Consider the following 27,227-nt stretch of genomic DNA (forward strand, 5'->3'; position numbering starts at 1 on the left):
ATCCAGAGAGTGTGAGACAAAGAGAGAGAGCATGAGAGGGAGAGAGAGAGAGAGAGACAGAGACAGAGAGAGAGAGCGAGACAGAGACAGCCAGAGAATATGAGACAAAGAGAGAGAGAGCATGAGAGGGAGAGAGAGACAGACAGAGACAGAGACAGAGAGAGAGAGCGAGACAGAGAAAGACACATACGCAGAGATACGCAGACCACACACGCAGGGTGGCCGTGCGGCCCACCCTTGCTTATTCCTTTTGCCGTTCACTTCATTTACATTTTAACAGGTGTGATAAATCATGTGCCATGTTTTTTCTCACCTCCACCACCCTCCCAGCACCCCATAGCCCACCTCCAGCCCCCCAACAGTGGCAAGGAAGGCTGTCGCAGCGTGTGTGCAAGCCCCCCGGAACGGGGAGCAGTCACGTATCTGAGTGTCAGCATGGAGTATAGAATATTTCTTTTTTGGGCTTGTCAGGCTTTAACAGCCCAAGCCCAGCCTAGAGCCCTGGTGCTGAAAGGAGCTCCTCTGTGCACCAGGCAGGGTGCAGCCTCTGACCGCCGCCTGGTCTTCATGGAGGAAGGCTTATCTTGAAATGTTAAGCCTGTGATTTAGCAACAGGCATCCAGGGTATACTGAATGCAATCTCTCCGAGGCGGCGGTGGTAGTAACGCAGAAATGTTTGCATATGTAGGTGTTTCGTATGTGCCGCTTTTGAAAAACAGCTATTCTTGAACTGTTTGTTGACATGTTTCTGCATGGATGCCATAGGGCGTTACCTGAATATGTGTTGGAAACAAGGCGGGGAATGGGAAATCCGTAAGCACATTTTTCATCTTTACAATACTTAAAATCTCCAGTGGTGTATCATATTTTAAATACTTTCAGAAAATGAATTGAAATCATTTTAAAATCTATCAATATCTTTCCTCGCACAATTTTGATGGAAGGAAATTACCAAATGAAGGCCCTGCGTTTAATTTTATTTAAATTTTCATAGTGAATTGTACTTAATATATATTTTTTATAAAATTTTCGGTTCCGTGGCACTAACATTGAAAAAAGAAAAATCTGATTAGCTTCACAGTACACTCTTGGTTGTTAAGGATACGCAGAAAATATTGTTTATCTGGGCAGGAGGGGATTGCACCTCGGTCCGGCATTAAAAGATTCCTAATCAGCGATACCTGATTTAGACTGAGGCTATTCCAGAGGAGGTGGTGGAGGTTTTAGAGAGATGGAAGTCTGTCGTAGAAATGAAGATGAAAATGTATGAATAACAATGGAGGGAAACCAAATCCTATTGAAACAACACTGATAAGCATTTGGCTCCCGGGCTTTACCATATCCACAGTTTTCTCATTCCTTTACAAAAACACCGGTAGTGAGGGAAATGCAGGATTTAAATGGCTATTCCATTAGGAAATAGCCTGCAATGGTGTCTTTCTAGACATTGGGTATGCTTGCATAGGAGCTACATTGATGTCCAGGACATTATGCATATGCACCCACATCCCAGTCAATCAGTCCCCTGATTAGGTTGTATATTGCATTTATATGGGAAAAACGATAATAAATAATATATTGTCTCCAAAGATACCTCCAGCACAAAATCAGGTGACACCTTATTTTGTGTTGTACTAGCCAACAAGTGCGGCTGTGTGTACACAAGTTCTAATCAAAGTCGCTCGTGGTGCAGTGCATCATGGATATTTGAGCCAAAAGATTGACAACATTGTTCCTTCACTGCTTGAGACCCAGCAACCTGGCTATTCCCCAGCTCAACAAAATCAAAGATGGCATGGGCACATTTATAGCATATTACATGCTATCGATAGCAAAACTTGCAAAGTCAAATGAAGAATAGAATAGGGAAGAGCAAGTGAAAATAATGGAAAGAAGAAGAAAGGAGAAAGAAAATGAAAAGAAGCTTTTGACAAACATACAGCTACATATTCATAGCTGAATGTTATTCATAAAATCCATCAAAAGAAGGTGGATCTCTAGAAGCATTTAAATGTTTACACTTTTTTCCCGGAAATACATGTCGTTCCTCAAAGAAAAAAGAAACACAATTTATTCATACTTACAATGAATACATGGCAATACAGAGATGTACTTACAAAAAGAATTCTCAATATTATAATTTCAGGTTATTGAAAATGAAGTACAGCTAAAGCATTAAGTTCCAGATTTGCTCTGTTGTCAGGTAAAAAGAGAGCGTAAAGCATCAAATTAACGGGTGGGTGTGCATATCGAGAATATCGGAGAATACCTTTTAAAAGATTATGTACACTTTGTCACAAAACATTATGTTTGATTCTTTTATTTTTCTCTCATCATCAACCATCTCCTTTTAACTGACAATGCAGTCCCGGGCCACTCTCTCTCTACAATAATGGACTTCAATCTTATGACACACAACAAGAAAAAAATATATTTCATCATCACAACCAGCAATTAATTCATCTCGCGTAGCATGTCCTCATTTTAACCTTGTGGACCATTAACATTTTCAAGCCTGAATGTGTGGATAGAAAAAATTGACATAAACAAAAACTAACAGAAAGTCCAGAGACTAGGCACGGCATTTTGTGGACACACTCCGCGTAACCTAATCAACACACATTAGCATATTCATAATGCCATTAGAACTTCAGAGAGGGGGATCCGCGCCTTCGTGAATACACCAGCGTCACGCCTCGCATCTGTATTGTTCACACTTACGTCATGCATGGCGGTGCAGAGGAATTAATGTAGGTCACCTCTTAGTTCCAAATAGAAGCTCCCCAGAAAGTCGACGATCACTCGCCAATAACCGTTACCAATGAGGTCCGGCGATCAATCGTACGATAAATCGGAGCGGAAGTCGTATGTTGTTACACAAACAACCTGTATTTGAAATTTGGAGAGGTGTCTTACTAAAACGTCAAGAGAGTGTGGGTCTTCGGTCCTGCGGCTGAGATGAATAAGCGTCTCAACGACAGAAACACTGTCTACTCATAAGTGATCCTTTTTTTATGATGCCATGTTTGTTCCGCTGTCCAATGTTGTCAAACCCCCGGGTTAGGGGACTAAGATTTGGCTAGATGTAGATGAGTATGGGCCAAGGGAGCTAGCATACCAGTGACCATGCCAGTTAGCACCAAGCAAGTTTCATTGCCACTGTTCAGTGTACTGCCGTCGATAACGTGGGCTGGGAAAATACGGTGATGGACGTTTTAATTACACAACAAATGAGTGTCGTTTTGAGACACATTCTTTGTGACTCATTGTGTTGGAATATTTAGCAATTATCCACCATTTGTACGTTGGGGGATGCGGGCATTGTGGGGTAAGGGTTTAATCGTGCAAATCGGCCACATCTCTGAAGATCAAAGGCATTTCTCATGTGTAAACTTATCAGCAGTGTCTTCTCATTCAGTGCTAGCGCATCTTTGACAGCATAACCACTTCTGTTGTGTGATATTGACAACAGTGAACAAAACCAAAACCAAAAAACTGCGTGCTGCATGTTTCCCTATGCAAATATTAAAGATATGAAAAACAATCATAAGCATCATAAGGAATTAAAAAAACTAACTCAAAGCACGACTCCAGAATGACGCTCACCCACCCCCGTGGTCATGACGAGAAAGATGCCATGACTCTGTATTTTTCTCAACTTTTCAACGTGGCGTTACTTTTTTTTTAATTCTATCGCTCTCTTCCTTTCGTTCGTTCTTTCGTTCTTGTGTGTGGCGGCACAAGGAGTCAAGATAGGCAAAAAAAAGAAGAAAAAAGGGGGGAGCCAATCACGTGATTGGGCGAGGAGTTGGAAGTGGTGGTGGTGGTGGTGGTGGTGGTGGTGGTGGTGGTGGGGGTCAAGTGTGAGTCGTGAGGAGGTGCATGGTGGGGCGGGTGTGTGTGTGGGGGTTGGTGGGCTCTTCCAGACTCCTCTTGGGCGGTGTGTGCATGTTTGTGTGTCTGTGTGTGTGTGTGTGTGTGTGTGTGTGCTCATGTGTGCGTGTGTTTGTGTGTGTCGGTGGCAGGGGACAGTTTATAAGAGCCACAAGACAGCGACCACGGAGAGCAGGATAGATGCGGCGTTGCAGGCCAGGGACGAGCAGCCCAGGGTGGCTGAGGTCACCGGCGAGAACGGAAACCGTACAGAGAAATAACACAAATAAATCACATCAAATGGAGGAAAATGGATCCCGTGGGTTTTGTGTGTTCGTGAAATTGAAAAGAAGAGTGCCACATCAAGAGCAGAAATAAAAAAAGGTCATAAGCACAGAAGGAAGAAGTTTGTGTGTGTGTGTGTGTGTGTGTGTGTGTGTGTGTGTGTGTGTGTGTGTGTGTGTGTGTGTGTGTGTGTGTGTGTGTGTGTGTGTGTGTGTGTGTCAGGGATAAGATCCCACATGAGGGGGAGGAAGACAAGAGGAGGAAAAAGGGGAGAGTGAGGGAGGAGGGGGGGGGGGGCATGGGTGAGAGACAAACAGTGGGCAGAAGGAGAGAAAGAGAGAAGATTGAAAAACAGGTCAGAACATGGAAACAAAAGGTTGAAAGTTCATCAGAGGCTGAAGTCAGGCAAGTAAAGGCTCAGTGCAGTATGTTTGTGTGTGTGTGTTAGTAGAAAAAAACACACACACAGACACACAAACACGTGTGAAGGATGGGTCATGACATGCATGCATGGAAAGTTACTGGAAGAAAGAGGTAGGATGATTATTCAGAAAAAAATGACAGGAGGAAGGGCCGACTTTTGAATGCAAAATACGAACATGACGTTATTATATTTCGAACGGTCACATTGTCATCAGCCACAAAGCATTGGAAAGGGAGCAGATGGCATGGATGTGAACCTGATATCCATGAACAGGGGGTTGTTGGTTTAGAATTTTGATCACATCATGGCGTGCCCTCAAATAGCCATGCAAAAAAGAACCAAAAACAACGGCATTTCAGAAGGTCATATCCCTGAACTGGTTAGCCCAAGTAAACAAAACATTAGATGTAATAAATATCTCTAAAAACGAAATGAAAGTTCAATATGAATATCAACTGTAGTTTGGGGAGATTTGGATGGGCTGGATTGTGGTTATATTGGGTGTCCTTGAGAGAAATAGTTTCCACCAATGCTTTATAACCATAATCATAATAGATATGTTTTCATATTTGCACCTCTTTCATTGCCATGCAGCATGGTATTTTTTGTCTTGTAGGATTGTTTTTAGTGAGTCTTGGGCAGAAAAAACTGCCCAATTGTAAAAATTACTACGGAAAATAATCAAACATTAGCTTTGCGCTTGTCTGCTTACCTACATATTCAAAAGGACTCATCACTCATGCACAACATAAACGACACGTTGTTTACAGAAATTGAGTTTTTTCCCCCCCATAAGCCCAAAACAAACCTTTTGCGAAAATACTTTACCGTCTACAATATAAATTATAATGTTGCGCCAAGTCAACAGACAGAAGTGTTAAACCACTTCTAGCTGTGAGCCCTGTCACTTTAACAGGGCGTGTGCGCTACGACTGAGTACACACCCAACCGTGACAACATTTCTCATGGCTCGGAGTTAAAAATAAAGCCGGGGTCGTAACAGCAGCCGAGGCGGTTTGACGATACACGTACGCAATCTCACACAAACAAATACACGAATAAACTAAAGAAAAGGCAGGTGACTTATTTGCACCTGACTCGGTGCTATTTTTTGTGATCCAAACCTCCCGTTGCTACTATTGTCGTTCAGCCCCAACGAGCCGATGAAAAGAACAACATAACATGGTGTCCTTGCGATGCACCATGCACCCGAGGCTGCCCGCGTAGCGTCCCTGCTCAACCATTAGCCAAATCAATGTGGTGATGCATCGCGCCATGCAAAAGGCCCAAAGGGCTACCTCCCCACTGGTACTCCAGGCACATGAGAGAGAGGGGGAGGGGGGTAGACAGACACACACACACAGACGGACAGAGATTGAGAAGAAAGATGGATGGATGGACACATACAGTATATAGAAAGGGATAGACAGACAGACAGAAAAACAGACAGAGAGCAGACAGACAGAGAGACAGAGAGAGAGAGAGAGAGAGAGAGAGAGAGAGAGAGAGAGAGTCACGCCAGACAGACACACACAGACAGATGGACACAGATTGAGAAGAAAGACGGATGGATAGACACATGTATAGAAAGAGAGAGAGACAGACACACACAGAGATAATCCGATGGATAGACAGATAAATAGTGATATACTCCAAACAGACAGACAGACAAATAAATACACCAGACAGACAGACAGACAGACAGACAGACAGACAGACAGACAGACAGACAGACAGAGAGATAGAGATCACAATAGATTAGAATGCGGGGAGGCAGCCCACAAAAGCCCCAGATAACACACTGAAAGTGTTCACACCAAACAGAGCCGGAGCACAGAGAGACTGCCACGGGTGCAGGAGCGCCAAGGCAGACTGGGTGAAATGTGGGAGTGCATCTGATGGATAATATGCGCTTAGGCTCGGCTCACCTGGTGCAGTGGAGAAGCTATTCTCCAATAAGTTTAGGGCCCGGAGAACAAAGCCCGATAAGGCCGGGCAATTGGAAGTTGAACTGCACCAAAGCTCGGCGGATGAAGGGGGCGAATCGCATCCGAGGACGCCATGACGTCAATATGAGTCATGGTCCAGATTATGGTCGTTTAAGAGGACTTTTGGATCATTGAGCTTTTTTTGTGTTTCTGGAGGATTTTTTCAATTTGTGCTTTCGAAAGGTCAAAGGTTGTTCAGGCATAACCACTGAACCGACAACTCCTCCATCATTACCAGCCCAGCCCGGCCAAAATCGATCTCCCTCCACCCAGAGAAATACAATAGCTTTGACCAGGCTTGTGTTCAGACTGGATGGATGGGCTCGATCCAACCAGACGGAGACACGCTGTGTGTCGGGGTGGGGGCGTGACAGCCTCAGCGTGCCATTTGGTTGGTGAGTTTTAGAGGGGGGAGGGGATGGGGGGTTAACAATGGACCGTACCTGGGATGGCGGTGGGCTGCATGGCCGTCCTGAAGGAGACAATGGCGGGCTTGGACTTGCCCTGCTGGTTCTCGGCCACCACGTACACCTCGTACTCAGTGTTCCAGTCCAGCGCCTGCAGCAGCACGTGGTCGCTGCCGTGGGGCACGCGGATCTCAGGCCTCCAGTCAGACACGTGCTTCTGGAGCAGGGGAAGGGAGGGGTGGGGTAGAGGGGAGGGAGGGAGGGAGGGAGGGAGGGAGGGAGGGGGGAGGGAGGGAGGGAGGGAGGGATGGAGGGAGGGAGAGAGGGAGGGAGAGGTGGAGAGCAAGAGCGAGAGCGAGAGAGAGAGAGGGAGCAAGATACAGAGACACGATGAGTTCCATACATTTAGCTCCACCATCGAGGCAGGAGAAAACTAACGTGGAACCTGATCAGCAACAGAGTCTTGTAATGCATACTTTCATCAAAACATGCCAGGGGGCATTTGAAGAGAAACGAAGATAGTCTTTTGCATTCAAATCTAAATCACAATAATTTTCTCAATCAATTGATGAATGCAATACAATGAGTTAAAGATGACTCGACAATATCCCTGACACATAACCATATTCAGGTATGAGACATTTAAAGAGTGACGCGATGGAGAGTGACACACAACTCTGACACATGATTGCCCGTCATGACTGAGGCAATGCAGTCCAACAATGCAGACGCTCAGTGAAAGAACAACAACGATACGAACAACCCGCCCACTTTGGGCCCCCCTCTCTCTCCCTGCCCCTGGGATACTCACAGGTTTGTATCTGACCAGGTAGTGCTTGATGGGGGTGCCTCCGTCATCCTGCTTCACCCAGTTCACCTTGAGGGCGTTACCCTTCTTCTGCACCTTGGCCTCCAGCTTGGGTGCACTGGGTTCCCCTGGGCACATCATAACAGGAACATCTTCTTTAGCCAAAAGCGGGTTTCACACTAAACATTCCCCATGGGACCCAATGTCGTCCTCAATGTCAATTCATCCATGGGTTTTGATCCGATTGCTTGTTTTTTTCCTGTGTCCTCGTCAAACGGTCTAACAGGTATTCCAATAAAGACGCGCGATGCAGAGGACAATCTGTCAGAAACTCAAGGATGCGTTTCATCGCGCCGTGACGCATCAAGACTTTTAAAGGTTGCGTCCACTCAAATTAATCCCTTGAACCACAAAGTAGACGCTAAAATGTAATCGTGAGAAACAGAATACGTTACGCTCATCATCCCTCCACTCCCACCCCACCACCCCCTCTTCTCCTAAATCAATTGGCAGGAATAGGAGATAATGAAAGTCATCTTTCACCCGTCACTTTTAATATTAGTGTTGAATAATCTGGCAGGGCTCTTTCTGTCCATCATGACAAGCAGAGGAAGAACGACCCGTACCTCTTTATTTTCCACCAATCTGATGCCTGTGATTGGTAGGAAAAGAAGAATCTCCATTGGTTTACGCAAGCTGATTGACTGAATATATATAGAATAATATTTAGTGTAACTAAACTGTGTGGTCATTTGCTGTTGCCTTTAAATACTTTTTGTGATCGCCTTTATATACTGTTATAAGCAAATTGACATAGATACGATCACACTATTTTATAGTAACGATTCAAACTTTTGTTTATTTCTTTTTTTTTTTCAAAATCCCCCAACTGACAATTTATGTTCAGGTGGACAAGGTTACCAAATTTGGAGCGTTGACATTTTCTTGGCGTGGTCGCTCAGCTTTCTACACGTGTTTGATGTATGTGTGCCGGCAGGGCATTATTCTCAATGAGCGTCAGTTTAATCGGGCCCTGGGGCCCCTCTGGGATAATGAAAGGCCACGGCAGATAATGAGTCTGCGTATCTTGATTGGATGTGTTACTCTATTACTTCTAATAACGTTAATGCAGTCGGGAGAGGAGAAAGGTCAAGAAGCTATGCGTGTGTGTGTGTGTATGTGTGTGTATGTTAGGGGTGTGATTACACATCAGCATTTGTGTCCCGATGCCACTTGTATGCTCTCCAATTTATGCGCTTTTCAGGTCTAGGGGCCGCACCATGAATGCAGAATCTAATTATCAAGGCGTATGCGTGGTAAGTATTGGATTATTTCTGCCTTCGTTTCTTCACTACATTTGTTTGTTCCATTTACATTTGTAAACACAGTATGTCCCCTGCATTCCATTAATGTTTTGTAGTCTATGGAGATATATTATATGAGCTATAGTTTGTGGAAAGTGAACCGAGAGAATGTGAAACTCGCAATCTGGTGAAAAACATGTTGCAATTATTTCCATTGTATAACTCTGTTTTGGAAGTAGAATGATTGGTGTTTTGTAGCTTGGAGTATTGTTAAACCAAAACAACACACAACAAACAGGATGATTTACAATTCTACTGAAATGTGAAATGTTGTGTTTTAGTGGGCAATCAGACATATTTCCATATTTGTTAATTTTTGGGCAAACATAAATTCTTCTCAAGCACTTAATGGTGCTTCGTAATGATTTTTGTTAATGGTTCATTTTCCTTAATTATCCCTGCATCATCAAAATCCGTTAACAGTGGAAGAAATATAAATGGACACTGGGACCTCGGACCATTTTTGATCGCGGGCCAATGCTAGGGTTACAATCTGTTGAAAATGCAATCCGGACCTTCTCCTGGAGTAAGCAATGGCAGATGCCAGAGCTGGAAAGAATAGAGTTAGGGATATAGAGCAGCAGACGGACTGTGACTTTAGACAGAATGATAGAATGGCAAGAAGGCTTTTTCATGATTGTCGCGATCGCTTAAGTGCAGGATCCAAGATGGCTAAGTGTGAGAGGGAGAGTGAGAGAGAGCTCGAAATAGAGAGAGAAAGAGAGGTTAAATAAATGAGCCCTAACACCATGCACAATGTGGAACACACCTTTGTTATTCGTTCTGCCATGATTTGGATATTAATATGATTTTTATGATGCATGATTTTTTTGTGATCTGATGCAACAATAACTGTTCAAGTATTTCAAGCATCAAAAACCAATGTATACATTTTTGGAATGAGACATTGTAATGATAACAAATGTGCTCCACATCCTGTTTTAACGTGGCACAGTTTCCATTTCTCTCCTGTTCCGTGTTTTACATTGATTAGCATAAAGTATGACACTGATGAGAAATAATTGTTTACAACTTCATCTCGGTCATGAATATAATCACCCTTACTCTCTCCCCAGATGTGTTTCTAATGAGACACCCATGTGTCAAATATCTCATCAAAACAGTCGGCCCAACATGGGAACATCATAAGAGGCACATACATAAGGACGGCGTCAGAACAAACATGCCAACGGGACTGCTGAGTCAGGAGACCGCTGAAACTATTAGGATACAGACATGCAGTGAAGGACTCATTTCAGAAGTGCAGGTTTTTAATTTGTTATAAAGGGATTAAAAAAAAGGTTAAGGGAAAGAGGAGGGGACATTAGGGTTAGTTTAGCACACATGGAGAAAAGGGAAATAAGATGTGCGTGCGATGCAGACTGCAGGCTGTGGCAATCGTTCCAAAAAACCTGCAAGTGCGATGTTCAAAGGGTGATCCCTAATGTTTGAGACAGATTGAGCTACCTTGGTTTCCTCCAACTCAAACTAGCCTGTGGCCAAATAGAGAGGCACTGGTGGGCAGCAGAGAGGGATTTTAGCTCAGTGTGTGTAAGATGGACGACGTGTTGTCCAGTGAGATCACCTAGTGGTGAAATGACTGGAGGGGAAATGGAGGCAATGTCAAAGGTGATGGACTAGATGAGTGCAGGTGGCCAAAAAAAGGGAAATAAATGAATTCTAGACTATAATTTAGACTGCAAATGAAAGTTTTACACGATGATAAATAATAAAATGATGTTGCTAATGTCACGTCTAACGTTATACGTCTAAGTAGGCGCTAAATGATCGGGGGTGGTTTTGAGTTCTTAAACTGAGCAAAATGATTTTACCTTCTGTTCATCAGCGAAGACGACATCATCAGCACCATGCAAGGGCCACATGACAAAGTCATATGAAACGCACGCACATGATTGGTTGAAAGGTAAGGGAGGGATGGGGCGGGGAGGGTCACATGGAAGACATAAACAAATGGGAAATTATGTAAACATGGGTAATTAACGAAAAAATTATGTTAATGACGGAAATGACAAATAAATTAACGGGAACACAAAAAACATAAGAGTACATAAATATAATTAATCTCTTAAAAAATTTAAAAATAAAATTGCTGAATGTAAGGTGCATTTGCAGACGCTGAGTTTAGTTAATTTCTAAACAGTTAATTATTTGTTGTTATTGATATGCTACAAACAAACATACAAAAGTCTGGCACTGCACCATACATCCAGCATCAATCGCTTATCATTTCACATTATCATAATACAAAACTGAATTGAAATTGCCCCATTCCTGGTTTTGTTAAGGAGAGCAATTGTTGTCTGAAAATACCTTCATATGGGCAAACCAGTATAGATTAATAAAATCTTCCTGAAAATTATAACTGTGAACCTTGCAAGCTATGCTTAAAAAGCCATGGGGTGAATATATACAACAGAGGGAAGTCTGCATAATAGGCGATGCAGCTGCCTATTATGCGACAGTTGGCAATGATACACAACTCTGCGGAACAACAGGATGAACAGATGGAGGATTAGGGAAGAAACGACTGACATCAGTGTGAAGGTTTTGGTTCAAATCATTTGTAAGATTTAACCTCCCCCGTCTCCTTTAGTACAAGTATGACCGCTAGGTGCATGGCCTTGGTGCACCACATACTTGTACAGTAGAGCAGACCAAACATTAAGCTAGAATCGATAATGAACAGGTGTAACATGTGTGTATTAGATATATACATATCAGTTCATACATTTCAATCAATGGGTTTAGGTGGCATCTCTGGAACAGCAGCATCCAACTCTTCATAATACATTTCAAATGAAAGTAAAACATTTCAACAATGCATTTACTTACCGACCAAATATTCAGATCAAACGAACATCACACTCAAAATTCTATGCACATTTTGTGTCAAGAACCACAAAATGAGTCAGCATAAATACTGACAATGCTCATGTTAGTGAGACAAGCCCAGGAGTCGACTCTATGTCAGTACAAGGACGTTGCTAAACGGCACATACAAATGGTATTAGCATCCAAATACTAAAGGCTACGGCTACAAGGTCAGTTCCCGGTTAGATTTTTATCAAACCAACACACAATAGGGCAGACAGCTAGCTAGGATCATTCGCATCGCAAATAACTCCATACACATGCACTCCACACAACAAATCCAACAGTAAGTTGGGTGCTTTTTTGTTTTGTTGGGTAAAATGTTTTTGCATGCAGCTGCTTTCTGTAAAATAAACCTGCCTTTAATTAAAAATGGATCCTCAAATTCATGGGGAAAACTTTAAATTACTTTTTAATTGGCAGTCATTCACCAATGTTACATTTTTTGCCTCCCCCGTCTCACATTCGGCTTCCTGTAACCTTGGTTTTTTTTCTAGGACTTGCGGCTGCTGCTTAGCTAATTGAATGTTCAATGAAGATGCTTCGTTCACTTCTTTATGCCCAGTACCCATTGTCATTCCGCCAACCAAATACTTAAAAAATATATACTTAAAACATGGGTTGTCAATTTTTTATGAAAATATCTTTCTGAAAATTGTTCAACGGCCACACTGTTTACTTTTTTGCCCCTTCTTAAATCCAAATCATTCTAGGATAAAGCCATGCGCCTCCTTACCACATCGGACATTGTTATATTCTGACAAGGCTGATCAAAAAAATCAATGGAAGCCTTTCCTTGCATATCCTGTCTGTCCTGTGACTGTAAGTAAATGGTGGGCATTATGGACAGTGTAACAACACCCGGATCACCTCACCTCTATGTGTTTAATGTAAGACATACAAAGGAGTGAGAGAACTACAACTACTAAGCTTGCTAGAACAGAGATGCTACGGTTGCAGGGTCGGTTGGGGGTCCCTTCTTTTCAATCTTCTATTGATATTCGTACACAGCGGCATGCATCAAGGGGAGTTACGCTTAAGCCAAAACGGCCCGACATGTTGCCATACCCAAACGTAGAGCAAACAGTGTACAGGACCCATGCTTTCGATCCATATTAGAAAATCACCACAATCGGGCGAGTTATTGTGAACCTGATGCCATCGTGGTTCGGTTACAGCCATGCACACTGTGTTCCCGTCAATATCAAACAAAATGATCAATTAAAAGAAGGGCCGCCAGGCTTATGTTAGGGGGATGATATTCTTAAGGGCCTATAGCATAATGTTAGCAAAAAGCTAGTGGTGTGGCGGCTGTGTTTTTTGTTGTTGTTGTTGTTGTTGTTGTTTTAGTTTGCTCTGTCTTTTTCCAAACCCATTATCTTGAAAACCAACAGAAATGTGATGCTGCTCCACGGCACTACATTACGTCTCTGTGGCAAGGCCATTGATAATGGTGAGAGAGGCTACGCTAGCTGGGGAGGCCAGGCCGGAGATGGAGAGAGAGTGGGAGGGCGAGAGAGAGAGAGTGAGAGAGACAAAGAGGTAGAGAGAGACAGAGAGATAGACAGAGTGACAGAGAGAGACAGAGCGAGTTGGGTTGTGGGAGTTATTGCAGACACCGCATACTTCTGGATAGGCATACTCACTAAGGGGCAGAGTGGTTGGAGGAGGGATGGAGGGGGTTGAGGTCTCTGGTGGAGCTGAAAGATGGCGGACAGAGGGTGAGCAGCCATTTCTCTCCCTAGCCATCTCCAGACAGCATCGGTCTAACAGCACCGATGATTTCGATCTCTCTCTCTCTCTCTCTCTCTCGCGCTCTCTCGCTCTCTCTCGCGCACTCTCGCGCTCTGTCTCGCTCTCTCATCTGCAAGCTTTGACGATCCTCCCTGAACCCCTACTGTACACCTTGGCTTCCCACCTAGCCATGGCTGTGTGTGTTTGTGTGTGTCTGTGTTACTTAATCTGCATTAGAAGCCTTAGGTAATGAAGAGACAATCGCTTGAAGATACTTTTAAATGGATAAACGTGTGTAAAATAGCATGCCGCTGCATTTTAGGAAAATGTTGTATTCCTAAACTTCGAAGCAAAGCCATTTCTCGGCTTTCTTTGAGTATTTTGTTCACTTTCTGCAAAAAAAAAAGACTTACCACCAACTTAAAAGGGACACATAGCATCTGAGACTAGAGGGAGCGGGTTTAGTCCTCATTGATCAATACTAGCTACAGGGATTTAAATGAGCCAACCTAATATACTGCCACACAAACCTGATTCCCCATTAGTGTAATGAAATGGAATGCTGTCTAGAAAAGTTGAGTGAGAAGAGTTACGAATGGCTGGTCAAAAAAAATTAAATAATAAAGTATGTTTTCATTACTTGAACGCAGTCAGAATAAAACGACTGCATTTCAATGGGAGTCTTTTTTTTTCTTCCTTTCCTTTCGCTCAAGCTATAAGCAATGAAACACAATGATGCGATACCATTATAGAAACATTTCCCTGCCATCATTATATAGATTCTTATGCACTGAGAGAATGGGTGACTTCAAACGAACGCTGCCGGCGATGTAACTGCAGCGGAAATAAAGGAACACGATAGAAAATAATGAAGGCGAGATGGGAAGAGAGGCACACTTACTTGTGAAAGTATACCCTGGATGGTCCAAGGAAACAAAACAAAGTGTAAGAGAGGGAGAGAGAGAGAGGGAGAGAAAGAAAGAGAGATGGAAAATCATAATAAAAAAACAGGGGAAATACAAAGCATGAGTTGAGAAACACAATGAAATGGCTGAGGGCGGCTCGGTCCTCTATCTTAATATCATACAAAACAAAAGAGTTGGTCTTTGTGACGCTTGTTGATCTTAGAATTCTATCTGTGTCTGTTGTTGTCTATTTGATCCTTCTGTGCCTGAGACATCTATTACCACAACAATCCAGTATTGAGTGCGAAAATAAAACTCCCCCCCTACCCCAAAACAGATAATACTAAATAAATGTCAAATGATTACATGTAGTCTATTTGTTTTTCCGAATCATTCTATTGACTGCGGTGTCTGCAATCATTCACTAGGACAGAGTCGCCTTCTTACGAGATTTGGAAAATCAGGCGAAACCAGGGTAAGGGGAAGTAGAGGAATACTGCTGGAGCAGCGCAGAGCTAAGGAGACACAGATGGTATGGTGTGACACTCAATGACTGACTAAATGATGCGGGTTCATGCTTATGCAACAAGGGAACCAGCTTTCCTTGTGGAAGTACACCAACCACGCGTAACGTGTAGGTCTCTTTTCAGTTGTTTTTTTTGGTCTGTTTCCTTCCAAGATATTCAAATCCTCACAGAATTAATATTTTCAGGCATCCCGATTTGCAGTGGTTTCAAATTTTGAACCAATAGGATTGGTTAGTTGACGGGAAAGGGGTCGTAAAATCGCTGCGCATAATCATTTGGTGCCACGTGGGCTGATAGCAGAAATATATTTTGAAATGACCCATACCATACCAAATGTGATCCTTGCATAGGAGTGCCTTGCATAATGCATCAAAGCAATGAAAAAAGGAAATACAAAAAAAGGATGGCAGGGCTGAAATGGCCTTGAAGGAATAATAATATTCAACATAAAGAGGAAGTAAATCTAGTCAAAGATGGCATTGGATACTAAACACACACATGCACGCACAATAATCGGATATACAACTAGTATGAAGCCCCATGCATTGGATTTCCATTATGCTTTACTTTGTGGTTGAAAATACCATAATCTACATTAAGAGGTTTAATCGCCATATAATTAGATCATTATTCCCAATTATCATTACTAATGAGTCTCTACTTACTGGACACATATCATACATTACTCAAATAGGATTGCATAGAGTCGTACTTGAAAAAGTAGTCCCTCATTTGCATGAAGTATAATCAAAAACGCACGCAAAGTGAACGTGAATCTTCAGGATCTTCACGCGATAGCAATTCCCCCCAAAAAATGACTCCCGTAAACAAAACCTCCGCTACGCCACTGTTTCTGCGGAGAAATGAATGGTTGGGGAGGAGGGGGGGGGGACGGGCAGGGGGAAGACCCCAGACATGAGGGTCTTCTGTGCACACACACTGAAAAAAAGCAATGTTAAGGAGATGAAGAGGAGAGGAAGAGAAACACACACATAATACTGTTCCACAAGAGCTTCCTGCATCACAGCGGTTCGTGGACCGACAGACAACACACTTCGAAAAAAAACAAAACGATCAAATAAACACAAACACAATACAGCACACGACAAACAAGAGACAGGCACAGATATGTGACGTGGGCCCAGTGAGCCCGACCGGGCAGTGGACTGGAGATGCATAATAAATTAAATGAGCAGCCACTCTCTTTCTGGCAGAGGTCTGAGGCAGGGAATGTGCTGCAGCGGCCTGTGATGGTGCTGGATGTGGTGGTGCTGGTGGAGGAGGATGTGTGGAGGTGGGGTGGGGGGTGGGGGTGGGGGTGGGGAAGGTGGCAGAAATGGTGTTGGTGAATCGCTGATAGCATCTGGACCGCGCGATGGGGGGGGGGGGTCCAGGAAGGAGATGGATGATGCAGAGGGACGGGAGGAGGGGGTTGGAGCACTTTAAGCGGGGGAGGGCTGGAAATACGTGTCAGGGTTGCCGGGCAGACCTGAGGAGGCACAGTGGGGAGGGAGTGGGGGGGGGTACTTACGGATTGGCTTCGTCTTGAACGCGGTAGAAGGGCTGCTCTCGCCGTCTCCCTTGCCATTGACGGCGGCCATCTTGACCTCGTAGGCAGTCTCCGGCTTCAGGCCGGTGAGGATGATTTGGTTGGTACCTGGCGGAACGGAGCGATGTCATGCATACAGCGTGAGCTCCAAAGAACACCTTCTGTCACACCTTAAGGAAACGGCCGCCTATAACACAATTAGATTTTTCAAAGCGAAGTCGGGGTCGAATTCAATCGTGTGACAACCCGAGGTCAACCGAGGACACGCTGCCATGGAAAATCATAATATTCCCGGCGGACACGCGAAGGAAAAAGATAACAGAAAGATGTAGGTGGTGGGATCCGGAGAATATAAATTTGGCGGTTTGTTAAGGTTGGCAAACAGCACTCCTGGCCTCTGCCGTGTCCTGTGTGGCCTCCCGGTGTGTATTTATGCAGGTGGAGGGAGAATGGGCCTCCGTTTAGAGAGAGAAGTGGATGCACTTGTGCAGACGGGGCCGGGAAAAGGAGCTGTCGAAAAAATGTCTTTGAAGATATGGAAGAAAAAAAAAAGAAATCTGCGTGTCTCAATTTGTAAGTCTGCGTGTCTCCAGATTTTAGGCTAATTGGATTTGAACACGTCAATTTAATATAATTATATAAAAAATATATACTTGTGTATAGAACAGAGCAAAATTTGGATTCATGTATAAACACTCCATTTCCCCGGAGGAATAGAAGTACATGACAGGCCGACTCCTGGGCCTTGAGATGACAGAGGAGCCTGATTAACGATTGGCTGATTTGTCCCGTGTGACCGTCACGACTACCAAATCACCCGGATGCTTCCAGGAAACAGCCAGACGCTAGATGCTAGCACTAATCTGAGCAGCACTGACATCGGAGGCAGCCATGGAAGTTATTCTACAATGTCCTACGATGTGGCAATGCCTCAATACTCGCAATATTCTCAACTGCTGTAATTGCCCTGTTTTTTTTTCCTGTGTCGTGTCTTGTCTGTCGATGTATTGAGTAATATGTTGTCCTCGTCTGTTCTGTTGTGTTGTTTTGGTTTTGAGTTGACATACCGTAAGTTCCACCGGCATTGGCTGTGTGGTAAATAAATCTTTGAATTGAATGTAGACTAAACGTCTTTTAAGAAAACAACCAAACACTACCTCTCCCCAACCATTACCCACAACCATTATTCTCTCTGCAATGACACAAGCCAGAAACAGCGACCGCATCAAAACCCTCCCTGCAGGCATCTCCAACACACCACCATGAAATGAAAAAGAAAATCAACCAACAACAAAAAACACAGTTGATCATGTGACTCACCGGTCTCAACCTCAAACTCCCGGCTGGACCAATCCTGTCCGGGCTGGCGCCAGTCCACCTTGTACCTGAGGATGGACACTCCGCCGTTGGAGTCGGGCTCCTCAAACTCCACCATCGCCGTGCTGGAGAAGGAAGCCACCCGCTCCACCGTGGGGGCCGAGGGCACCTCTGCAGCACCACACAGGAAGGGGCTTGGGTTCAGAACATTGCTCCATATGTTACCAGCTTGGCAGCTCGTTCTCCTTCGTTATCGTTAGACAGAGAGGCCATTAACATGACACACAGATTATGACAATTTGGGGGAAAACTATTAAAATGTCATGGTCTAGGAACTACAAGTGGAGGATCATAAAAACAGGTAAGTGTGTGGTAGTAAAATGCTTCTTTTAGCAGTGTTTATTCATGCGGTATATTCAGGGAAATGGTAAGATACTCAGGCACACGTCATAGCCTGGAAGTGGAATAGTATCTGCGATGTTTATGATACAGGACATATATAAATATTCCTCTAATGGGAAAACATTCAATTGAGGGGAATGGCTCTAGTCTGAGCTAGCACAGGTTATGAGGTGTACAGCTGGATTTGTGATGGTTTTACAAGCCATCTTGAACCCAGCATATGTGCATGTAGACGCTTTGTGCCTCTGATTGCGGCAGAGACAGATCTGGTTGCTGAGTTGTGCTCGTGTTGCTTTGCCTTGCACATGCACTCAATGGCTAGGGCAGCAATACTAAACACCACATCAGGGGCTCATTCATATGCAAATGACTCAAACAAATGTCTCCAAAACGCCCTGCCTATTATCACGGAGGGAAAAGCGTGAAGCAAGCGCTGTTTGCTAAACAGGATACATTCGTAGAAATTGCCAAAAGCCAAGTTACCAAATGAGAAAAATCTAAGTTTTGATGTAAACAGTCATTAAGAAAATAGGGAAGACGCAGTGCATACATAAGGCATGCAGGTGTGATGCAGACTCAGAGGCGTGATGCATGGGGGGGGGGGGGGAGGTGATTCCCCCCCCCGCCCAAGATAATCCTGTGAATTTGATAAGGTTGGTGGAGGTGTTCATTAACAAGCCAACCTTATTACCTGCTGCTCCTATCAGACACATGGGCTCCACATGATTCCCATGTGATTACCTCACCAGATCTAATCTCAGTCTTAAGCCTGTGGTATTTATCGCCAGGCTTGCTTTTGCACCTCGCAAATTACAAGCTTGTATATTTTTTTGTTTTTATCACAACTGCGTTATCCTTTCGTACTGTGCCCATGAGTTTTCGCACCCAAACTAGCGTTTGCTATTGGAAATTGTTGGAAATCTTTTCAAAGGCTACCATAGTTCTTTAAGAAGCCTAAATTCTGCAGCCTAGAATTGATATTTTTTTGAATACTCTTCAAAAAATATAATAAATTGGCGGTTGAGGTTATTGTAAATAACGAGGGCACAAAGTGCTCACAAAAAAAGTGAATGAATGAGGTGTGATTGTGAATATGACAGGGGCAGTTCTGCAGTTAGACGTTTAAAAAGTTGTGATGTGAAATGTTGTAACAGTCAAAAAGATTTTCCTTAAAAATAACACATTGAGATCCACAGGAGCAAATGCGAGGGGCGTTGTCAGACGTTGTCAACTCAAATCCCACACTCAGTCGAGCTAAGGTGCACAGCCAACAAAAAACTATCACTCTGTAAAAGTGTTTTCAGCCTGAAGTGGCAGAGTTCCTAAATTGACCGAGAACTACCCCCCCCCGTTTAACCACTTTATACACTTTTGTCCAAAAATAACACAGAAAGGTTCTAACACTTTGTGGGACCAAACTAAACCATTTTTCAACTGAGAACATTGTTGGGGTTTACATTCCTTTAGAATGTCTGGCAGATTAACATTCAGTTTGGATGGGGTTAGGATAAGACAAAAAGCTTGACAAAAGTTTCTGGTTTACAAACCTGCTTGGATCATAAGGAACTCTTTTGACTCTGAGCCAATCACGTTGGTCGCTGTGCAGTTGTAGCTTCCGAAGTCGTTCTGGGATTCGGGGTTGATCTGCAAGGCACACAGACAAGGCGTATCGTTTTATCTCTGATCCTTTATTCCTGCGACAATTCCTAATGTTTTATTCAGCTATTCTGTTCTTTCTGGTCACCAAGCTTTGGATATCACACCCTCACTTGGTACAGACAGCTACAGCTATTATGCCTGAAAGGGGCCTAACTCACCTTAACAAATGCCCCTTTTGAAAGAAAACACTGAAATCAGATCTCTTCAGACAGCGCCGAAACATAGACAACAAGCGCAATTTGAGGCATGTCACCAACACTTGTTAGAAAGGGCAGTTTCTCCACGGTTGATGCAGATTCCCCTTATAGCTGCTCTACCTTTCCTCCACTTGTCCTTCTCACTGAAAATGATGTTAAGATCCTGAAGCTAAAGTATAATTGCAATTTGCCAGTATGTAATAGAAGTCAATAAATTACTAAAGTGAACTATAGTAGCTGAAAAATAATAACACATTTTTATAAAATTAATTTGTCATTATAGTTTTTTTAGGGCCGTCTACTTTGAAGTGTGTGCTGGAGTGTTCACACTGTTGCGCGCTCGGCTACTTTGCATAATTTTTAGTACATCATCGTATGATATGTTGAAGGCTGGCTGTTTTATAAAATGATTGTATTATGTGCAGATTACCTACTATACACCATGCTGAAATGTGTGGCACATTTAAATGGTGCTGCATCTGCGTGCCTTTGCGACACGTATGAATGGAATTAATCATGCACGTTTGGTTTTCATTTATCATCATGTTTTGGCAATGGTGTGGTGTGAGCGAGGGGGGAAAAAGCTACTTCATTCATTCGTATTGCAACGTTACGTGCTGCCTAATTAAAATACGTGGGCCAACGGAAAAACAAAGGCAAATATTTCACTCCTTTCCAAAACACACCACTTAAAGTGTGACATTATTTTGAGAAGCCACTATGCTAATAAAGACATCGCAGCACCGATAGCATGAATACATTTGTATGCCACATCTGTGCTGCTGAGTGAAATGCTGTATTTAACCAATCCTAATTCATTCAACGTCACATTCATCGGAGTAGAGAAGACATTTTAATTAGTTTCCAGCTCCATGTTTATATCCTAATAGTCAATTATAAAAAGGCAGATACCCACGGAATACACAGAAGATTCCTGTAAAAAGCAATATCTTATCTGTATAATGAACGTACAGTGGACGTCATGACTTTCCATCTGATGTGCAGTCAGGCAATTAAAAAAGCACTCATGAAAGGGAATGTGACAGGGTGGGGGCAAACCTCCAGGTAGCTGGCGGTGGGGGTGCTGTAGATCTTAATGTTGGTGGTGTTGGCGGAGGGCAGCTGCTGGCCGTCCCTGAACCAGACCACAGAGGCCCCCGGGTGGGCCAGCACCTCGCAGCTGATGTTGGCCGAATTCCCCTCCCACGTGTACACTGTCACCGGGCCCTGGATCTTAGGAGAGTCTGCAGGAGGAGCAGAGGAAGGTCAGCACACCAGACCAAATGGTAGTCTGAACCGGAGAGTCTAATAAGGCAGCAACCAGGCAACAGGGTTTTTTTCTTGGTACGTGATGCAAGGTTGCGGGGATTAATACCGAGTAGAGATTGGTCAACACAGGGCAGAGAAAATTATTATTGGCATCATTTAGGAAATTCAGACTGGCATTGTTTTTAAATCTGCAGATACAAAAATGAAAATGAATTGTCACTTGAGTGTTTTCTAATGGTCCAATTTATACCTGCAGCGAGATAGAGATAGATGTTTATATGTAACATTTATTTTTCAATTCCGGTCTTGGAAGATTATATTGGGATCATATGAATGATTTCATGAGCGGTTATTTTACCGAGGGAAATATTTGTGTTGCAATTTCAGACCATAATTTCTCCATTTAAAAATAAATTCATCATACATCTGGGCTACAGATAGGCTCTTTGACCAATTGACATGAATATTTAACGAAGAACAACATGTACAATTTGAATAATTCAGATGATGATCATCATCATAGCCTGGCATAACAAGGTTTAATGAAACTTCCATTTTCATTTTGCCTAGCTATCCTCTTTTTTCTGCTCACATTATCAGCTTGCTCACACACACACACACACACACACACACACACACACACACACACACACACACACACACACACACACACACACACACACACACACACACACGGCATAAGCTTCAAGATGACGTAACTGACGGACACACACACACACACACACACACACACACACACACACACACACACACACACACACACACACACACACACACACACACACACACACACACACACACACACACACACACACACACACAATATGGAGTGACACATGGCCCTTTCACCTTTGACCCTGCCCCCTCTGTAGCGTCTTCTTACGTCTCCCAGGACACATGACTGAGTCAGCCTCTCCGTCTGCCAGCCCACCACTAAAAACCTCCCAGATCGAAGTCGCCCTGGACCTTATCGACGACGCAGAGCCAGCGAGCGACCTCTGACTGGAAAGTTTGATTCCCGTTGAAGTCGTTACCGCAATGTTCTGATGAGTTTCCCAGCCCCCCAAAAATAATAATATATATACAACTTAATGTTTATATTTAATAATAATTGTACAGGCGTGGCTGCTTAGAGGACCATGACATGATTTTAATGCTACTAGTTGTCATCCTAATCAACAGAACCAACTCAATCATATAGCGATCACTCATGCACACCCATGCACCCTCCCATACACACACACAAACAAACACACACCCACATACACGCACAAACAAACATACATTCAAACACATACATACATTCACACACGCCCGCACCACATCTAATGAGAGCATGCTGGGCATTTGATTGGAAAATGGTTTCCCTAGACGCAATGGCCATGAAAGAAGGGGATTGGTGGGCTTGCTAAGACAAAGCACCTTCTTTTCCCCAAACTGCCATCGATGATTGCTAAGCAACACCAACTCAGCTACCTGATTACTGCTTGATAACTCCTGCCAACTGTTACGCCGACAGTTCTGTTAGCGGCCCATTCAGATTCCTATCTGCTTTAGGCACAAATTGCTGATGTGTTTTGTGTGTATGTGTGTGCGTTTTTGGGGGCGAGGGGGGGTGGGGAGGGGTGGGCAGTGAATGTAATCCAATTAGCTGTTCATTAGCTTCTGTGAGACCTGGCATCTCACCAACACAGATTGTGATATTGCAAAATAAGATCAAGTGCTGTTGGTCTCCCACTCAAACGTATGAGAGATTACGAAAAAGCTAAACACGATGTATTATTAATGCACACAATGGATGAAGTCTCGGTAATTAGTGGTTTGTTGGGAATCGTTGAACGGCCTTGGCTAACGTCATTGGCATTGACTAGAAACATGATGCGTCCAGCTGAATATACTACCGTATCAGTTCGTATCAGGAGTGAGAAAGAACGAACACCTTCTGGATACGTGTCTGGCTAAACGCCTTCATGTTGTGGGATTTAGCACGCCAAGGACCGTCCAATGGAAGACGCTCAAAGAAGAAGATGACGCAAGGACACATTTCTAACGAGGTTCATCAAAAAGATAAAGAAACAGCAGCAAACAGGTATATATTTACCAGCAAAGGTTAAATAAAACATAACGACTTGTATTCACTTCATACAATATTACTGGGCAAAGAAAATATGGCCTTGATGCCCAAATCACTGTTACAGTGTGCGGTAAGAGTTATGTGAGCTATTTTACAGTGAATATTATTAGGTGTAGTGTGTAGGCGGACTTACAGCGGACTTCCAGGTACATGTTCTTGCTGTCCTGGCCTATGGGGTTCCGGGCAGTACAGAGGTACTGGCCAGCATCGCTGAACTGCACGTACTTTAGGGTCAAAGAGGAGACCCGTGCGTCGCTCCGTACGACAACGTTTCCATCCAAGCTCTGCAAAGAGAAAGGCAGAATTGAAGCACCTCAACATTTTACAATAGAGGGGAAAGAATGAGCTACATTGCTACCGACAAAGCTTCCCTGCAAACCGCAATATTATACAGATGAATTTTTTTTTTTTTTTTTTCTTCATTCTTAATGGAGCATATGAGTTATACAAACAATCCTTAATGTAATCCTTAAAGTGTGACGAATTAGTGAATTTAAATTACCACAATGCTATGGTCGAGCAGCACTTTTAGCCAACATATAATCTTTTGGGACAATTGTTTAATGAAAACAATTTACAGATTGGGCCATTGGCAGAAACAAATATAAAAATAAAGGGAACCCTATTTGGTTGTTACCAAGTCCTTCATAAAGGACATTGAGGGAGGACACAGCGGAAAAGAAAGAAACAGATAGTGCAAATAAATGCATCGGTTTGACTCAAATCAGAGCTACTAAAAATACCCCCAATCCTTCATTTTGGGGAAATTGCAGTTTGACACGAAGGTCGCAAAGAGAAAGACATCTACCTACGAGCTACTCTTACACAGATCAGCGGTACAGTCAAGGGGATGCAGATGTGACTGGAATACAGCTGTTGCTATGGTGAGCGAGGGCCAAGGGGTATGAGGAGGAGTGTCCGGGAACATTTTAAAAGGGCGACATTAATCTTCTGTGATTGCAATGACACAGCCACAAGCTGTGTGTGCATGTGTGTGTTTGTCATCATGGTATTGTGTGTGTGTATGTGTATGTGTGTTTGTCTGTGTCTGTGTGTGTTTGTTTGCATTTGTATGTGTGTATGTGTGTGTGTGTGTGTGTGTGTTTATGTCTGCATGTGTGCATGCGTTTATATAAGTGTGTTTGTATTTGTGTGTGTGTGTGTGCGCTTTAGGGGGGGGTTGGTCCATGGCTAATCCAGGGCAATTCCATAATGACTACACGTGTACACACAAAGCTCTAATTATTTGTTTACAACCATTTACTACCTGTAGGAATGCTGAATGGAGGAATTTGCTAACAAATTATTTAGAAAAATAAAAAATGCTTTCACAGAGCGGTTGACGAGCGGCCACGAAAAACATAATCCCTGAGTTGGCTTGCAAATGTTGTTAAGTCAGTTAAGCGGCAGTAGAAGCTATTAAATGGCAATTTTATATATTTCATTTTGGCAAATAGCCACAACAACAAAGTAATTTTTCTCCATTGTGATGGCACTTCGAGAGCACCTGGGTTGGACCTCTGTGTGTTGGTGTATGCGTGCGTTTGTGTGTGTATGTGTGTGTTTGTGTGTGTGTTTCGTCGATGACACACCACATGGATGCTCTGTTATCATTACACTGTCCCTCAGTTCACCCCAGGGCGCATGCCTCATAAACACATTGTATGGCAGGGATTTATTGTGTCTATGTACCGACGTACAGGTCTGCGCCCTCTTGTAATTATGATTATCGTCCTATACATTAACTGTTCTAATAGTAACTTGGTTGTGAAAAATCTGTTGCCCTTCGGACATTGCCTTTCATTAACTTGCCAGGGGAATTAACCTTTCCCTTCAAAGCTGCAATCACAGACCGAAAAACAAAAGCCATCACTCCCAGTCCCGCAAGCCCCCACCTGGCCAGCCTTAAGGGTGGTACCCTTTGTTGTTATTGTTGTTGTTGTTTTCTTTTCCATTCTCACTCTCAATGGAACCGCATGTTTTCATCCGGTCAAACCTGTATTCCCCGAGCTGCAGTTTTAAAATTGCGTTTTAATGTTACCTTTGTCTAAACTTGTTTTTTTAATTTAAAGGTTTTGCTTTAATGAGATGACGTTAGGAAAATAAATTACATTCTTCTTATTAGCATACGGTAATATATTCCCTTATGCTTAGATTGCTTATTCCTTTATTATGTTGGGATGCATAGTGTGCATTGCATTAACAATGTTTGAAAGAGAGACATGCATAGAGGAGTAGACTGAAGAGAGTTGATGGGAACAAAAACAAGAATGTGAATCACACATATGCACACAGAGAAATAAATAAATGCCCTTTAAAAAACAAACATATAAAATAAAATAGGCATACTGTTCCTCACCTTACCGACAAGAGAAAAGAGAAAACATGACTCTTTAAGCATTCTATTCTAATACAAATCCCTTAATGTGTATAGATGAAATATAACGTGGCAGTTGGATTCATGCTAGCTCAGCTAGTATAATACTGCTAACAACTAGTAACTAGCTACAATACATGCTAATAAGCAGGGAGAATCTAAGACAATCAAGGAGGGAACACACTAGAAATGTTTTAATTACTGATATCGATAGTGAAGTTAGTTCAGCCGTTTGATGAAAACAGTTTATTATAATGAGCATCTCCAATCCATATATTTGATCCCTATTTAAATAAACTTCTCCTTTTAAGGAAGAAATTGGTGGTAAAGCCCCGAGTTCCAGTGAGAAGTTGAATTACAGTGGTCTGTCCGCCCCTCCATGGTGATAAGGGGCGAAGGCTGGTGTGATGCAAACAGTGCTCATCTCATGGAAATAAACCCCCAAATTGCTGCAATGAATATATGATCGAACATGCAACAGCTTCAATGAGCGGCGGATTTTCATAAGCAGTTCTCTGAATCCAAGCTGCATAGCTGTTCTGTATTTTTGATGTTCGTTTCTTTTAAAACACAACGGCAAAAGCCGCAGGTGGGACGTCATTTTTTGACGGACACATTGCTAGGTGTTCGCTTCGCTCGTCGAAAAGTACTTTCGAAACGTCCGGCCTACTACATTTAGGTGCGGTGGTCACCTCTCGTGGAAAAAGGTGCTTTGTTCTGGCTGACATGAAGACCAGGGGACCAGTCTGTGAAATAACCTGACCCTGGCAGGAGGGGGAATAGCACAAAGGATCCCGCCAACTATGACCACAGCCAAATAGAAGTGCCTGCTGTTCCGATTTTGTTGGGAGTTCACAAAGTTTACAAAACACATTGACATACATGAGGGTAAGTTTGTTACGTGGTTTGCCCAGGACAGGAGTTAGAATAGGTCTGCTCTACAACAAACTCTAGGTGTTGGTTTTTAATGGGGTTTTCTAGCTAGCATTAGGCTACGCTATCTAGTAGCCATACCTCGTAAGTGTCTGGTCGAGTCCAAGAAGCCTGGAAATGATAAACAGAAAATAAACAATAACATGCAGCAGCAGGGGGAAC

At 43.2% G+C, this 27,227-nt stretch overlaps 1 protein-coding gene across 13 annotated transcripts in view; it reads right to left on the reverse strand.

Moving 5' to 3' along the window:
• The window catches only part of ncam1a (neural cell adhesion molecule 1a), a 53,289-nt gene that overhangs the window by 13,404 nt on the left and 12,658 nt on the right, over positions 1 to 27,227 (reverse strand). For 3 of the 13 annotated variants that reach the window (XM_060057016.1, XM_060057024.1, XM_060057015.1), the window contains exons 8-17: positions 27,147 to 27,176; positions 23,889 to 24,039; positions 21,391 to 21,575; positions 20,023 to 20,119; positions 18,077 to 18,244; positions 16,739 to 16,864; positions 14,677 to 14,691; positions 13,688 to 13,741; positions 7,789 to 7,913; positions 7,014 to 7,194 (exon numbers count right to left, since the gene is read on the reverse strand). In XM_060057016.1, the coding sequence (XP_059912999.1) occupies positions 7,014 to 7,194; positions 7,789 to 7,913; positions 13,688 to 13,741; positions 14,677 to 14,691; positions 16,739 to 16,864; positions 18,077 to 18,244; positions 20,023 to 20,119; positions 21,391 to 21,575; positions 23,889 to 24,039; positions 27,147 to 27,176 (1,132 nt within the window). Of the gene's footprint in view, positions 1 to 2,048; positions 4,114 to 7,013; positions 7,195 to 7,788; positions 7,914 to 13,687; positions 13,742 to 14,676; positions 14,692 to 16,738; positions 16,865 to 18,076; positions 18,245 to 20,022; positions 20,120 to 21,390; positions 21,576 to 23,888; positions 24,040 to 27,146; positions 27,177 to 27,227 lie in introns of those variants that run through there. The other 10 variants (XM_060057029.1, XM_060057021.1, XM_060057023.1 and 7 more) reach the window with 8 other exon arrangements.

This window comes from Gadus macrocephalus, chromosome 7 (assembly GCF_031168955.1).
Source record: "Gadus macrocephalus chromosome 7, ASM3116895v1".
NCBI lineage: Eukaryota > Metazoa > Chordata > Actinopteri > Gadiformes > Gadidae > Gadus > Gadus macrocephalus.